Source organism: Protopterus annectens, chromosome 2.part0, assembly GCF_019279795.1.
Source record: "Protopterus annectens isolate FY-2018-M chromosome 2.part0, PAN1.0, whole genome shotgun sequence".
In the NCBI taxonomy this organism is placed as follows: Eukaryota; Metazoa; Chordata; order Ceratodontiformes; family Protopteridae; genus Protopterus; species Protopterus annectens.
In genome coordinates, this window is record NC_056728.1 from 958,830,597 (window position 1) to 958,848,253 (window position 17,657).

General features: G+C 44.3%; 1 protein-coding gene across 1 annotated transcript in view; it reads right to left on the reverse strand.

Annotated features, from left to right (window-relative positions):
- Nucleotides 1-735: 735 nt before the first annotated feature.
- Nucleotides 736-17,657, reverse strand: part of LOC122793319 (zinc finger protein 2-like) — a 180,032-nt gene continuing 163,110 nt past the window's right edge. The window contains exon 4 of the mRNA XM_044061208.1: nt 736-4,051. Within this exon, the coding sequence (XP_043917143.1) occupies nt 2,256-4,051 (1,796 nt within the window). The 3' untranslated portion in view covers nt 736-2,255. The remainder of the gene's footprint in view (nt 4,052-17,657) is intronic.

Here is a 17,657-nt window from a genome sequence, read left to right on the forward strand (position 1 = left end):
TATTAAGTCTGGGGCTTTCCATTTAGAATCTTTTTTAATTTTGTTTCAGTTTCCCTCATTACTTTCCCATTTCATATCCTGCACATTTAAACTCATTTGTTCTTTTAATTTTCCTATCCATTCACCATCTTTGTTAATGTGGTATTTCTATTCGTTTTGCTTGTTTCCCATTTCTCTCTATAAATTTTTGGTCCATCCATGATTTGCTTATTTTGTACTTTTCCTTTATATTATGTGCGTATTTACCAAGTTTTTCTGCATGGGCTGATATCTTTATTTTATTATTTACCCTGGTCTGTTCTGATACTATGCATTGCTCTTACCACATCTGCTTTCTAAGTACTGATGTTGATCTGTTTCCTTTTCTATATTTTTCTAACAGTGACACTTGCTGTCGTAACTTAGTTTTCTCTATTTGATGCCTCTATGACAGCATTTGATTTCTCCCCCTCCTTTCCTTTACTTCCCCCCTCCTTTCCTTTACTTCCCCCTCCTTTCCTTTACTTCCCCCCTCCTTTCCTTTACTTCCCCCCTCCTTTCCTTTCCTTCCCCCCTCCTTTCCTTTACTTCCTCCTTTCCTTTACTCCTCCTTCCCCTCCTTTCCTTTACTCCCTCCTTTCCTTTACTTCCCCTCCTTTCCTTTACTTCCCCTCCTTTCCTTTACCCCTCCTTCCCCTCCTTTCCTTTACTCCCTCCTTTCCTTTACTTCCCCTCCTTTCCTTTACTTATCCCCCCTCCTTTCCTTTACTACTCTACATTTTTATTACTCTGCATTTTTGTGGTAAGACCATCTGTTATTACTTTAGCAGCACAGTCAGATATGCTATTTATGTCATAGCATGTGAGTTTCTATTAACATCCTTGATTATTGTGTTCATCAAACTGCTATCATGTTGGGTCTTGTTTACTTTCTGCAAACTATTTCTTTCCTTCATCGATCTTAACATGCCAATCCATCTCTATTAAATCAAGCAAATCTTCCATTAGGTCATTTTCTTCTAAATTGAGAACACATTCTTTGCTCTCTGTTTCCTGCAGGCATTCTACAGAAAACTCCAGAACATCTTCCTGTGACATATCATCTTCAGCTGCATCCTTTGCCATCTACTGTGCCTTCATATGGGAACTCACTGACCCATCACTGGACATTGCCTGCATCAGAGTTGCCACAGCTTCCTGCTCTAACTCCAAATTAACTTTTGCTTTGGTTTCTGGCTGAAGGCTCCACAGCATCAAGTCATCAGATGCTTCCCGGTCCACCTATTTCTCCTGTTGGGGACTCATTGTTCCATCATGCTGTGACATTTCCAGAGTTGTATTTCCTACACTAAATCCTTCACTTTGCAGGTAATCCATACCTCCGGTTTCTATTTCTGTATCTTCTCTGTTACTAATCCTCTTCATCTCGCACTGATTTCTTTTTTTGCTTTTTTTTATTGTGACATTTTCCATATCATTTTCCATATCCAAGTGCCTTTGCCTACATTTCTCTTCAATTATCTTTGGTGTTGCCTTGTCTATTGATTTGTTTTGCTTTCTCCTTTGTAAAACTACAGCACCACGTCAGATCTTTTTCATTCTCATGCCGATGTTTCTTATTTTATACCTCTCAAAAATCTCTGGATTTTGTCTTCAGATTTTTGCACTTCTTCTGACACTTCATTTTTTCAGGTGGCCCAAAGGTTCTTTCTTAATGTAATGTTTCTCATGGATTTTTTATATTAATGAACACAAATTTGCATGTGAAGTTTTTGACAGTTTTTCTATCTGGGGCATAAATTAAAGTTCATGAAGTCAGTTTTGCTTCAGTCTTTGACATCTGATACAAGTGTTCTTTTCAGCACCCACAGTGGACCCAAAATTGTCTCTTTCTGCTATTTCTAAGGGGTTACTTCTATAAGCAGCATTTTTAAATTTTATTAGCCTAGCTGCTCCTACTACAGCTGGAAGTATTTGTATATCCTTATTCTACATTGCTCTAGTTTCTTCATACATATCTTGATAATTTATAAATGTATGTATTTCAGTTTGTTAGATGCTGTCATCACTGGCTGTAGCAATTTCAGTGATCAATGTTGCTTTTCACTTTTTCTCTTGAAATACAATATCACATTTGTTTGCTTCTGCCCACGTCACTGCTACATTTACTCTTGTGACATGTAACACTGCCTTTTTAATTTCTCCAAATCTTTTGGGTTTCTAATACCATGATGGGAATGGAGTAAGTCAAAGTATGATTAAAGTTCATGAAATCATTATTGTTTTACTCTTTGATGCCTCATGTGGACCCTCTGATGTTTTACCAGGTTAGACTTGTATGCAAAACTCTTATCACACATGGTACATTTATGAGGCTTCTCCCCAGTGTGGAGTTTCTGGTGACTTAACATACTGTATTTGTTTATAAAAGTCTTGTCACACACACTGCATTTACAGATATTCTGCCTAGTATGGATGTTCTGATGACGTAACATAATGAACCTGTCACTAAAACTCTTGTCACACATGGTGCATTTAAAGGGTTTCTGTCCAGTGTGGCTCATCTCATGAAATTTTATAGAACTCTTTTGTTTAAATGTTTTGTCACATATCGTGCATTTATATGGTTTCAGATCATTGTGGACGCGCTGATGAGTTATCATACTGCTTCTGTATGCAAAACGTTTGTCACACACTGAGCAGTGAAATGGTTTCTCTCCAGAGTGGACTCTCTGATGGGCAGTCATAGTATATTTATGTTTAAAAGTCTTACCACATGTGCTGCATTCATTTGGCTTATACTTACTATACTCTGTGTGGACAATTGCATGTGCTGTCAGATGTCTTTTTGTTACAAAACTCTTGCTACATGTGCCACATTTATAGGAGTTCTGCCCACTGTGCATCTTCTGGTGATATACCAAGTTACCCTTCTGTGCAAAGCTCATGTCACACATGGTACATTTGTATGGTTTCTGCCCACTGTGGATATATTGATGTACCACCAAGTGATTCTTCTGTGCAAAACTCTTGTCACACATGGTGCATTTATATGGCTTCTGCCCAGTGTGGAGTCTCTCATGAAGCACCACACTGCTTTTGTATGCAAAACTCTTTTCACAAACACTGCATTTATATGATTTCTTCCCTGAATGCATTGTCTGATGAAGAACCAGACGACTCTTATTCATGAAACTTTTGTCACATGTGGAACATTTATATGGATTCTTCCTATTGTGTCTCTTTTGATGGGTCAACATACAGCCTTTATATACAAAACGCTTGTCACACATGGTGCATTTATATGGCTTCTGCCCAGTGTGAAGCCTCTCGTGAATCACCACACTGCTTTTGTATGAAAAACTCTTGTCACACACGGTACATTTATATGGTTTCTTCCCTGAATGCATCCTCTGATGAAGAACTAGTCGACTCTTATGCAAGAAACCCTTGTCACATGTGGAACATTTATATGGCTTCTGCCTATTGTGTCTCCTTTGATGAGTCAACGTACAGTCTTTATATGCAAAACTCTTGTCAGACATGGTGCATTTATGTGGCTTTTGCCAAATGTGGCCATCCTGAGGTATTGCCATGCCATTTTTCTGTGCAAAACCTTTGTCACACGTGGTAAAGGGACTCTGACCAGTATGAATGGTCTTCTGCAGTGCTAACTTTTTTCTACCTGTAAAACCCTTGGCATTCATAACACATGTATACAAAGCCTGTCTACTGAGCATTTGTTTATGTGTTGGTGAGGTATTCGTTTGTCTTCCCCCATCGGCGCTTAGATGATCAGTTATACTGTTACTTTGAAATGTTAGACTGTTGCTATGATTAAGCCAGCTACAGGGCATTTCCTCTGCTTCAATTTGCAGATGCATTTTTAATTCAGTTTTCATAACAAACTCTTTACTTTGCCTGCAGTTATCATGTCTAATTTCAGTCTGAACTGGGTCTTGCCTTGTGATTAACATTTTATCTGTCAGAACTCTGTCGCATTCTGCATCCCAGAGTTTCCCATAAGATGACTGCAGACTTTGGATGACACTTAATTCTCCATTCCTGGTAACTTAAAAGAAAAAAAATAGTGTCAAAATATAATCAGCTGCAAATAAGACATGTTTTCTTACAGTTTACATTACAGATCTCTAGAAATGTTAGTGCATCCATACACAAGTATTCTTAATGTCTAATTATAGTAAACAATAAACTGCTGTCCTAAAGAATTTCAATAATGAATAGGCTGCTAACAAATATCCGCCGTGCCCTCTCATTATCCTTTAATCCTTATGCTTACTCCTTATGGTTGGGAGGGTGGCCTAATGGGTAAGGTGTTTGCCTTGTAAGCACAAGGTGCAGGGTTTGACTCTCACAAGGGATAATTGGCTAGGCTTAAAATGTCTCACAAGGGCAGTTAGCTTAGCCTTAGCTTTAATGTTTATTCCAACTACATTTAAAAAGTATTAATTAGTCTGTGGTTTATTTTATTATCTTTTGTTTGAGTTTCTAATGTATCTAATCTGCTTTGCATCTACAGGTTCCATATAAATTATGCAAATTCCTTATAACTACCACAACTTCGTGTAAAGGCAGCACTTGTGCTCTCATACAAATATTTAAAAAGAACTATCCCCAGGGACCAAGGACAAGCCAACCTCATTGCAGACAGAATAAGAGAAAAAAGAAGTTATGTTCTTACCATAACGTTCCATCTGAGTAGTAGACTTCATTCTTCTGCACATATGGGTATACGGATCTGATTCGGATCCGATCCGGCAAAACTTTTCAAGCATCAGCTCCGAGCTCCAAGCTCCTCCCTTACCTATATTACATCACTTCCTCCTATCTAGCCCCAGATCAAGTTTGCTGACACTAAGTGGCAACATAACTACAATCCTAAACAGGAAAAATGTGAAGAGTGAGGGGGATGGAGGGAGGGAAGGTGCAGAAGAATGAAGTCTACTACTCAGATGGAACGTTATGGTAAGAACATAACTTCTTTATCTGAAGTAGTTGACTTAATTCATTCTGCACAATTGGGACAGAGTCCCCAGCTACTAGTATTCCTGGGAGGCCCTTATGGAAGGATATTTCTGAGCACCGCAGAGCCAAAGGATGCTGTCCCTCTAGAAATAAGATCCAATTCATAATGAGAGATAAATGTGTGCGAATTGGCCCAAGTCGCTGCCGCACAGATATCTTCTAATGGAACTCTTGACCAGAAAGCTGCAGAAATGGCCATTGCTCTAGTGGAATGAGCCTTCAATACACCAGGAGGAGATAAACCTTCGTCCTTATAAACTTGTGCAATACAAAGAGTGATCTACCTTGCTAAGGACACTTTTGAAATTGCTTTGCCCAAAAACGGTTTCAAAAAAGAGACAAACAAATGATCCGACGTCCGGAAGGGTTTAGTCCTATGGAGGTAAAAACTAAGCTGTCTATGGACATCCAATAAATGAAGCTTGCATTCACCTCTATTTTGGAAATTTGGGAAGAAAACTGGTAAATGTATAGACTGATTAATATTGGCTGCTGAGGACACCTTGGGAAGAAAGGAAGGGTTTGTACGCAACAAAACCCTATCCTTGTGGAAAACCAAATAGGGGGGCAAGGAGGATAAGGCCTGCAGCTCTGAAACTCTCTTGGCTGATGTGATGGCAACCAAGAAGGCTGTCTTTCATGACAAAAACTTCATTGGAACTGAACTGGCTGGCTCAAAGGGGGGAGAGGTCAAGGCCTGAAGGACTAAAGTCAGATCCCAGGGGGGCACCGTTTCTTTAACTGGTGGTCGCAATAAAAAAGTGCCCTTCCGGAAAGCTTTACACAATCTGGCAGAAGCCAGAGCAACCTTATTTTCACCCATGTGAAAATTAGAGATGGCAGCCAGCTGAATCTTGATGGTAGAAGCACTTGCACCTGATCGAAAAAGATAGGCCAGAAAATCCAATATGACCAGAACGGGGGCTGTAAATGGGTTCAGATTGCGCTGAGAGGCCCAAATGCAAAAATGTCTCCACTTACTATTGTAGAGTTTCCTAGTGGAGGCTTTAAGAAAGCTACCAGAATATTCTTAACAGGGGACGAAAGTCCGGGAATCCTGATGATCATGGGAACTGGAGCAGCCATGCCGTCAGCTTGAGACTGTCCAGGTTGGGCAGCGGCAAGCCCAATGGGTGAGAAATCAGATCTGGGCATGGATATAGAGTCCATGGAGGAGCAAACTTGTGAGACCATAGGAAGGAAAACCACACTTGACGTGGCCAGAAGGGAGCTATGAGAATGACTTTGCACTGCAGCCGGCAAGCTCTTTGAAGGAACTTCGGAATAAGAGGTAATGGGGGGATAAGCATACTGTAGCCCGGGAGGCGAAGCATGGACTAGAGCGTCCCTGGGGACATCCCCCGGAGGGGGGATTAGAGCGAAGAAGTTGCTGCACTTCATGTTGGAAGGAGATGTGAAGAGATTGCAGCAAGATTGACCCCAAACACAGAAGATCTTCTCCGCCACTGATTGTTTCAGAGACCACTCGTAAGGCAGAAGGATTGCCCTGCTGAGACTGTCCACTAGAATGTTGTGGTGTCCTGGGATGTGCATTGCTGTGAGAAACCGGCTGGTGGATATGGCCCACTCCCAAACCCTCATGGCCTCGCGACAAAGGGGGTAGGATCGGGTCCCTCCCTTTTTGTTTATATACCAGACTACAGACATGTTGTCTGACTGAATGGCTACCATCCCCAGAGGTAGGACAGGGTGGAAGGCTCTCAACACTAAAAGCACTGCTCTCATCTCCAGGACACTGATGTGTAGCTTGGTCTCTGGAGGGGACTACGTGCCCTGGACCATTCTTCCCAGGAAGTGCCCCCCACCCAAGCTGGGAAGCATCCGTGGTCACCGTGGCCTGAGCTGGAGGGGCTAGAAAGCTGCGCCCCGTGAAAATGTCCACTGATTGAAGCCACCATTGGAGTGATGTTCTGCATGTCCAATTGTTGCAGATGTGGAAATTCATCGGAAGGTCTAGCCAGGACCATTGAACTGCTAGAGTCCACTGAAGGACTCTCATGTGAAGACGTACAAGAGGGAGGATAGAGATTGCGGCTGCCATCGAACCCAGGGCCCTGAGAACATCGGCTGCTGTGACTACCAAGTGATCCAAGGTAGCCGATACATGGAGTCTGAGATTTTCTATCCTTTCCGGGGTGAGAAAAATCTTTGACTGAATCGAATCCAACCTTGCCCCGATGAAGTCTATCATCTGGAGCCAGGTGGGACTTGTTGATATTGATCATGATGCCTAACTTGTGAGCCAGACCGAGGAAGTAGTGTAGGGTCTGACATAAGAGACGTTTGTTAGATGCAGCGAAGAGCCAGTCGTCTAGGTAGGGGAATACCTGAATGCCCTGAAGTCTCAGGTGAGCCGATACGACAGCCATAACCTTGGTGAACACCCTGGGGGCTGTGGTGAGACCAAAGTGTAGGGCTCTGAATTGAAAGTGACTGGCCCCTAGCCGAAATAGTAGAAGCCTCCTGGAGCTCCTGTGGACCTTGATGTGATAGTAAGAGTCCTGGAGGTCCAACGAGCACATCCAGTTGCATTCTCTCAGAAACGGTAGAATGGACTGTAGCGTGACCATCCGGAATTTTTGTTTCTCTATCAACAGGTTGAGGAAAGACGGGTCCAGAATGGGCCAGAGGTCCCCCATCTTCTTTGGCACTAAAAAGAACCTGGAGTAGATGCCTGACCCGGATTGATCTGGGGGGACAGGCTCGATGGCTCATTTTTGTAGCAGCTTCAAAACCTCTAAGGCTGCAGCCTCCCTGTGAGTGGGTGGAACATCTGGAAGGCATGCTGGAGTTATGGGACATGAAATGAAGGGGATAGAATATCCTCTAGATATGATGTTTAACACCCAGCGGTTTGCAGTAATGGACTCCCATGCCACTGGATATAAGGAAAATCTTCCCCCGACTGCCTCCAGAGTAGAGCAGCCGGGCAACCCCTCAGGGTTACTGTGCAGGTCTGTCGGAAAAAGGTTCCCTAGACCCGAAGTTTCTGGGACCCCCTCTGCCTCTGGGATGGCGTCGGTCTTGTCCCCCTCTGCCTCTGGGGGATGAATATTCCTGAGTGTCACGAAAGGACTGTGATTTCCGGAACCACATCTTCTTTTGCCCCTTTTGGTTCCTGGAATAGGACCTCTGGGGGTTAGAGAAGCGGATTCCGATGGCTGACAAAGTCTTTTCATCCTTTTCACTCTGGGTTAGTGTGTCACGTACAGTCTTCCCAAAGAGGGATGATCCATCAAAAGGGGCATTGATGAAAGATGCCTTAAAGGGGTCCGCAAATTGACACAGCCTGATCTAGGCGTGACGCCTCAAGGCAACGCCTGTACCAGCCAGCTCTAGCGGCTCCCTCCATAGCATGAGAGAGGAGAAGCATAGAGGTATTTGTCACTGATTTCAGTGTAGTCATCTTCGCAGTGAAAGACTGCTTGTCCTGTTGCAACAGAGACTCCGGCAGCGACTCAGTTAGTTTGGATATAAGGTCTCGCTGCAGTCAGATAACATGTGCCAAGTAATTCAGCACATGAATAGAAAATGTCGCTGACGAGTAAATGCACTTCCCAAAATGATCCATCGACCTGGACTCTTTGTCTGGTGGATGAACCGAGGAACTCTCCTGTGCCAGTTCCTTCTTTGTGGCAGCTGCAACCACCAAAGCATCTACTGGGGCTCCTTTGGACCATGCCTGCCTGTCTGACGGCGGGGAAATAATTTTGTCTGGCCTTTTGGGTATAGGCTCTACGGTGTCAGGATCCTTCCATGCCCTAGTGGTGATGAGGTCCATCAAAGGGTCTGCTGTAGGGAAGACCCAGGAAGTAGATGGGCCCGTGCCAAAGGCCTCCAGGAATACAGTCTCATCCGCAGAGGGTTTGGGGGCTGACCAACCTCCTCTTTGGCGGAGGATCTCCATAATGTCTCCAAATGAGACGTCCTTGGTAGGTGATCTGGGGGAACCCACTCCTTCATCCAAGTCCATATCAGTGGTAATGGACTCAGGGGAGTCCAAGTGCCTCCTCTTACACTTAATGCTTATGAGGTTTTTTCCAGTGGGACTCTCCGGAGAGGATTCGTAAGCCTCTGGGGATTCCCTGAGGGGAACAGCCTGGGGTTGCTATGGCACGAGCTGTCACTGAGACAGGATAATGGGAGCAGAAATTACAGTTGTCTACCTACCATAAATGTAGATGTATTCACTGTTGCAGTCATTACTCTTTGGTTATCCTGCTGGCAGGCTACCCTCAGTCGGCCAGAATTCCAAAGTCTAGGTCCGGCGTCGGTTGCTGTCGCCTCTTCCCTGACGTCAGTGCGCCAGGGGTATAAAAGATGCAGCCAATGCCATTTTCTTCAGTTTTTCTTGCCCCAGATGTCAGGTGCCCAAAATTGGTAGGCTGAAAAATATGCCAATAAAAATGCTTGCACAAAAATAACATTTCCTTCATCTACAAGCAAATACACCAAATAGGTTGTATAGGATAGAGGAGTACAGATAAGTCCCAGCAAAGAAAAGGGGGATGGTGGGTGGGTAACCTGGACTGCAACAGTGAATACACTCGAACATCTACATTTATGGTAGGTACACAACTGTACTATGTTCATTGTGTTTCACTGTTGCAGTCATTATTCTTGGGTTGAATCCCAAAGCTGAGGAAGGGTGGCTGGGCTAAATAGGATTAGGAGAGGCTATGAGGCCCTGCAGAACTACAGTGGCAAAGCCTGCTCTGGACTTACAGTAAACAGGCAAGTGGTAGTGCTTTGTGAAGGTGTGCAATGAACTCCAAATTGCAGCCTCTAAGATATCCTTCGCTGGTACTCCTCTGAGGAAGGCTGCTGAAGTGGCTGCTGCTCTGGTGGAATGAGGCCTAATGCCCTTAGGCACTGATTTGCCATGTTGAAAATAGCAGAAACGGATGAAATGGCCTATCCATTTAGAAACAGTCTGTTTTGAGATAGCCTTTCTTTGTGATCCTGCAGCATATGACACTAAAAGTTGCTCAGTCTTTCTGAAAGCTTTAGCTCTGTCCAAGTAGAAGCTAACTGCCTGTGTATGTCCAAAGAATGCAGAATTTTCTCACCCTTGTTCTGTGGGTTAGGATAAAAGGTTGGCAAGTGAATGGTTTGGTTAAGGGCCACACTGGACACCACCTTAGGCATAAATGTAGGGTTTGTCCTCAGAGAAACCCTGTCTGGATGAAAAATGATGAAAGGTTCCACAGTCATGAGTGCTTGTAACTCCGAGACTCGCCTTGCAGATGTTATTGCTAGGAGCAGAGCTGTTTTCCAGGATAAGAATTTTATATCTGCTGTTGATGCTGGCTTAAAAGGAGGCAGTGTGAGTTTTTCCAAAACATAATTGAGGTCCCAGACCGGAATTGGTGCTCTCCTTGTAGGCCTAAAGTTTTTGGCCCCTCTGAGGTACTGCCTTATTAAAGGATGAGAAAAGATAGGTGGTTCCGTATTGTAATGGGCTGAAATAGCAGAGGCATGAATCTTAATTTATGAGAAAGAAAGGCCTTTGTTCAGCATCTCAGTTAGGTATTGTAAAATCTGAGGGATATTTGGTACACATGTGTCAATGCCTTGTTCCTGATTCCAAGCACAGAATCTCTTCAACTTTTCTGCATAAGATTTTCTGGTACTGGGCCTCCTGGCCTCCAAGATAACATCCATAACAGCTTTTGAAAGAGAAGTGTTCTGAATGGCTACATTATCCACCATGCTGCCAGATTTAATGCCCTGAGTTGGCTGTGCAGGATCTGATTGTTTTGTTGGGTCAGCAAGTGAGAAGTTTGAGGCAATATCCATTCCTGCCCTTGAGACAAGCTTTTTAGGATTGGGTACCAGTGCTGGCGTGGCCAGTCTGGTGCAATCAATATCATTTTTGGCTTCTCTTGTCTGACCTTTAGGAGTATCCTGGGAAGGAGAGGCAGTGGGGTAAAAGCATATACCATTAGATTTTTCCAGCTGAAGGATAGGGCGTCCACTTTCCATGCTTGCTTGTGATAAATCCTTGTGCAAAATCTCTGCAATTGGCAGTTGTGAGGGGAGGCAAATAGATCTATGTCTGGGCAACCCCATTTCCTTATTATAATGCTGAAGACTTGTGGATCCAGTTTCCATTCGTAGGGATCCATGAGATTTCTGCTTAGTTCATCTGCCAGAGCATTTGTTTTTCCTGGCAGGAATTGTGCTTGCAGGTGAACTTGAAAAAGCCACTGCTGTGTCCCATAAGATCATTGCTTGTCTGCAGAGGGGGTAGGAATGTGTACCTTCCTGCTTGCTTATGTACCACATGACCGTAGTGTTGTCAGTCTTTATCAGTAACTGTCCAGGATGAAGCAGGTCCTTGAAAGCTGTCAGGGCATTTTGAACAGCTAGCATCTCTTTTTGATTGATGTGAAGATGCCTCTGGTTTGCAGGCCATGTGCCCTGAATACATTTTCCTGCCATATGGGCCCCCAGGCATAATCTGATGCATCCGTTGTCAGTGTCTGTCTGGCTGTCGGTAAACTGAATGGCAGACCCTTGTTGTGGTGACAGGCTTCTGTCCACCGTCGAAACTCCTGTTGCAGGCAGGGAATGAGTGCAATTACTGTCTCCAGGCTGTGGCAATGCTGAGTCCAAACACATTTTAGGTACCATTGTAGTTTCCTCATATGCAGTCTGGCATATGGAATTAGTGGATTGCAAGATGCCATGAAACCCAAAGCCTGCAGGATTTTCCTTGCAGATAAGTGGGTTTTTGTTGCCAATTTATTGAAGTAAGTAGTCAGTTGCTTTTGTTTGTCTGGCATGAGATAAGCCATCTGGGCAGTTGTATTTAAGCTTGCACCCAGGAATATTATCTCTTGAGAGGGCACTAGTTTTGATTTCTTTTCGTTTACTGTGTACCCTAGGCCAATTAGTAATCTTTTTACAAATGCCAGATGCTTCAGAAGAATGTCTTTATTCTCTGCTTGAATTAGGCAGTCGTCCAAGTAGGGATATATTTGAATTCCTTTTTGTCTGCAAAACGCAATTACTGGTGCCAGGCATTTTGTGAAGACCCTGGGCGCAGTAGATAAGCCAAAGGGCAGTGCAGAGAATTGGTAATGCATTGAGCCAGCTATGAATCTGAGGTATCTTCTGCAAGATTGTCTGATTGGGACATGCAGGTATGCCTCTTTTAGGTCCAAAGATACGAGCCAAGCCTTCTTGCCCAGCATGGGCAGTAGCTGCTGTAGAGTCAACGTCTTGAATTTTGGAACGTCCAGAAATGTATTTAAAATTGACAGGTCCAGTATTGGTCTCCAGGTTTTGTCCTTTCTGGGTACTAGAAAAAGTCTGGAGTAAAATCCTTGCCCCTGCTCTTGTTGTGGTACTTGCTGAATGGCCCTCATGTCCACAAGGGCTGTAATTTGTTTTTGTGCCTCTGCCCATTGACTGAGTGGCAGGTCTGGCATACCTTTTGACCTTGGTAGGGTGTGCAAATGGAACCTGTAGCCTTGGGACACTATGTTCAGGACCCATTTGTCTTGGGTAACCATTTGCCAATTTGATGAAAAAAGTGCTAGTTTTCCTCCTAAGGGGGCTGCCAAAAGAAAATTTCTTTGATCTGGTAGAGGAAAGTCATTGGGACTGTTTCCTGTAAGGTTGTGATTTGTCTTCTCTGCTTTTGGAGGTAGGAGCACCCCATTGTTTAGGCCTGTATGAGACTTGGGGCTGAGATCTGCCTCTGGGACACCTGTATCTGCCTCTTTGTGGTCTGTCTGACACTGGAAAGGACCAATTTTTAGAGGGCCAGTTCCTGCTAAACCTGGGTGGCTGTACCTGTAAAAAATCCTTGACTGCCTGCATGGATTTTGCTTTATCCTCCATTTTTTTCAACACCTCTTCTGCTTTAGTACCAAACAAAGTATCATGCTGTAATGGTGCATCTAATAATTTTGCTTTAACATGATCAGGCAGATTCTGTTCCTTTAATGAAGCATGCCTTCTAATAACAGAACCTGTAACTGCGGCCCTGCAAGAGGCCTCCAGTGAATCATAACCACATTGCAAAGTATGCTTTCCCATTTGTTCAGCTGCATGCAATAAATGCAATTCATTGTTCTCTGAACATTCAGTATTTGTCAACAATTTCTGTTTAAGCGGTGACATTAAATATTGCTGAAATTTAAGCATATGAAACTGAGAATTTAAAGCCCTTACAGCCAGGGTAGGGTAGCAGAAGTGTAGACTTTTTTCCCCCATCTGTCTAGAGCCCTAGAATCCCTATCAGAGGGGACAGGGTTTTTTGCAGTGGAAGCTTTAACCCCCTTGGGACCCTGAGATATAGTTTCTGGGTCTGCTGTGGGGTTTTTATATAGGAATCTATGAGAATCTGGGACCCTGTAGTACCTGTCTGGCTTAGCAGGTGCAGGGGGTAAAGAGTCAAGGGACAGGCCGGACTCTGAAAATACATCATCTACAATATCCAGAACAGGTGGAATAGCAAGGGGTCTGTGCTGAGGAAGTAGCAGAAAGTCTCTGAGCCTTTTCTTAGATTCAGAATAATCTTGCCTCTCCCAGTGGAAATGCTCCCTCATGGTATGCAGGGTTTCCCCAAAAGAATAATCCTCAGGAGGAGAGGTTGAAGGAATGGATTCTTCAGCATCAGAATCCTCATAGGGAAGCATGGAGTAATCCTGTTCAGAAGAGGAATCAGAGGAAATAGAAACCTGATCAGAAGAATCATACTCTGTCTCTTGCTTAGGCCTCTTATCAGGAGGGGGATGGGAGCCCCTGATCAAACTAATTAGGTCTTTGGCCATTTTGAGCATCTGTTTTTTAGGCATGGAAGTCTGAGAAGGAGAATGCTGTACTTGTTTCTTTGCCTTTAGAGCTGCTTTAGTCTTTGTCTTTGAAGCTGAAGATGGCTTAATATATAGTTGTGTAGGTCTGAAGCCGATGCCTGCTCAGCGGCTCCGGACCCATCTGAGTGAATGATTTCTGAGTGTCCAATACCTTGAGTTTCCAGAGGCCCAGTCGGCTCCACGTGGGAGTCGGAAGTGGCCTGTGGCTCTGAGGTAGCGGGCGCCAGGGGCTGCGAAAGCGCCTCACTGAGGACCGGCGACTGGCCTAGCAGAGGCTTCTTCGTCGGTTTTGGACCTCAGATGCCTATCCTTTTCCTTGTCCTTGCATTTTTGTAAACTCCAGTTGTCGGCTATAATTAAATCTTCGGCCAAAGTAATGAAATGCAAAATCAAACCGAAGCTTGATAGTGCGTTCGTTAAATCTAGCACAAAACCGACAGCTAGTAATGTTGTGATCAAGGCCTAGGCAAGGAATACAGTAAGAGTGAAAATCCTTATGAGGTATTTGCTTCCCACAAGAAATACAATTGTTAACTTTTTCTGACATCGGTCTGGAGCAAGAAAAAAGTTTCCCCAACGGGGTACTTAGCTTTAATGAAGACTTCTGTTCTGAAATTCGGATTTGAAAATCTCAGGAGTCGGCCGACCGGCACTTGCGAACTGCTTTTGCTTTGGGCACTGCGCGGCAAGAAAGACTGAAGAAAATGGCATTGGCTGCATCTTTTATGCCCCTGGCACACTGACGTCAGGGAAGAGGCGACAGCAACCGACGCCAGACCTAGACTTTGGAATTCTGGCCAACTTAGGGTAGCCTGCCAGCAGGATAACCCAAGAGTAATGACTGCAGCAGTGAAACACGATGAACATTCCAAAATCAGAGGGGTCTGGGTAGGATCTGAGTAGGTGAGCTGTGGTCTCAACCCCTGGGAGAGAACCCTTTCCACTGCCCCAAATGCCGATGGAGAGCACACCTCCATAGAACGTAAGGAAGAGGCTCTCCCTGGCACCGAAGCAGGTATCGGAGCCGGCGAAGGGGTAGTCCAGGCACTGAGGATGGAATCCGAAAGAGCGAGATCTCGACCCCCGGGTCCGACTCCCCGCCACGGCCCCGAGAGTCTCCTGGATCAGAGATCGGATCCGAGGAACTCAAGGTGACGGATGGCATTGAGGAAACAAGAACCATCGGCGCTGACCCAACAGCTCCGAAAGATCTTGGACCTGAGAACCCAGAAGCGTTGGGTCGGATCGGGGAAGGAGCAATAGGGTGGAACATAGTTGAAGAAGGAGGACTCTCTCCAATGGGAGAGGGCCCTGGTAAGACCCCCATCTGAATCTGGTTCTTGATGAACCTCCTCATCAGCCTGTCCATATCCAGGTCGGAGACACTCTGAGTCGACCTGAAGGAAGCGACTGACTCGGGTCTGGCCGGATCTGAGGGGAGTGCCTCAGCTCTGATGGCTCCGTCGGCTCCAGAGAGAAACGGGGAGAGTGGAGCCGAGGAGAACGAGACCTGGGTGCCTTTGAAGAGGGGCTGGAGAAAGGTCTGTCTGGTGATCTTTTTCTGGGCCTGTCCCTCTCCCTGTGGCGCTTCTCCTTATCCCTTCTGTCCCTACTTTTCTAGGATGACTCCGATGAAGCAGGCCTAACGGGAGGTTGAGTCCCTGCCTGCACAGTGTCACTGGCTTTAGAGGAAACCAAGGCAGACTCTACGGCACAAGCTGGTAGCAGATCCTTAGCCACAAGCTTAGCCCGGCGATCCTTCAAAGCCCTAGCGCTAAAGCCTGAACAAATGACGCAGGATGCAGACAGATGGGTGACCCCTAAACATAGAACACACAGAGTGTGGCCATCGGCTGGTGAGAGCTTGTGACCACACTCTGTGCACTTCTTAAAAAGAACCTTAGGCTGTTCAGCCATAGTAGAGACAGTAAAAGCCCTAACGGCCCACTCACACACACACACACACACACACACACACACACACACACTTAAATAGGGATTGGACCTAGGCAGGAAACCAGTATCACAAACAAAAACACTTATAACTAACTTTTTTTTTGCAACTAACACGACGATCAACGTGAAGGGAGGAAAAAAAGGGAAAGGTATTTACACTCAACTATCACAAAAAGACCAAAAAACCTTGCCACCTTGCTTAGGGATCAGAGACCACAATGCTGACTCTTAGATCGGCAAACGAGATCTGGGGCTAGATAGGAGGAAGTGATGTAATATAGGTAAGGGAGGAGCTTGGAGCTGATGCTTGAAAAGTTTTGCCGGCCGTATACCCATATGTGCAGAATGAATGAAGTCAACTACTTCAGATCTAGTATTTGCCTAAATGTCAAATATTTAAATTATAGTACTTTAGAACATGAAAGTTATAAATGTTTATTACTTCTCATAAAGGTGGACACAATACATACCTGTCGCTCATTCATCTCTAACACATATAACAAGAAGGCTGGGGTTTTGTTTAGATGCTTTAATACATAGAAACACATCAGAATGGATAGCAGCATCTTCAAATACGCACTAATTAACAGACAGACCTTACATACATACATGCTTACATCTCAACAGCTAACTACAAAATGGCAGTCAGACTTGCATGTGCTCAGCATTTATATACTTTTGCAAGCCCTTGGGTACCTTCCTAAAGGTATAAGCACACATGTTGATCTACATCCTCCCTCTTAAAAAGATTGCCCTTTATGTAAAATAATACAAAGTTAGACATGCATTACTATATACATTGGGAACAAAATACAGTGTTTATGTCGAAGTTGCTTCATATCTGCTACAGGGTTTAGAGATTTGACCATATCTCGTAACTTAACAGTTGGAACTAAATTTAGCAACAGGGACAGCCTTCAGTGTACAACTCATATCAGGAACTTCTGGAATCATCATAGGAATGGGAATGTCCTCTGGAATTGAACACCGGACAACTCACTCAGAGATATAGTCTTTCCCACAGGCTCTGTGTTGTGGTATAGGCTCAGTTTCCATTTCTGCCTAAAAATTGCTCATTCTGATTCCACAATGTATGAATCTTGGCTCTGGACCAATATTCTTCACAACATCTCTGGACGTTTGCATCCTTACCAATTCTCCTCATAATGGATTGCGCGGTTTACTGGTCTTATCATAGTAGGACTCCTGGGTTAGGCGCTTCAACAAATTTGCTTTCACGGACCTCTTGTTCTTGACACAAGGAACCAATAATTGACTACTGACTGGTAATGTGGTTCTGGTTTGTCTTGACAGACGTCTCTGAGCAGGTGAACCAAGATGTTTATCATGAGGAACATTTCTGAGATTCATGAGATTCAGGAAAACATCACTATTATCTTGTTTTGACCTCTCTAGTAACTGCTTTGCACGTTGAACTGCATTGTTCTGCCAAACCATTTCACTGCAGGTATTCTGGACTACTTGTGACATGAGTAAAGTCCCATTCTTCAGCAAATCTTTTGAACTGTTGGCTTGTAAACTGAGTGCCATTGCCAGAAATAACTTTGTGTAGACTTCCATGTACTGCAAAATAACACTTCATCTTAGTAATGATTGTACTGGATGCTAGGTTAGGAAGTAAGTCAATCTCAGACCATTTGAAGTAAGAGTCTACTAACACCAAATAATCTTGACTATTCCCACTTGAAGACGTCTGCGCTACTGTCGATCAAGGTAGTTCTGGAATCTGGTTGAGCTGAAGTGGTTCCTTCTGTTGATGTGGTTTTGTACTATTACACAATGAACAAGATGAAAGTGGTCTCTTAA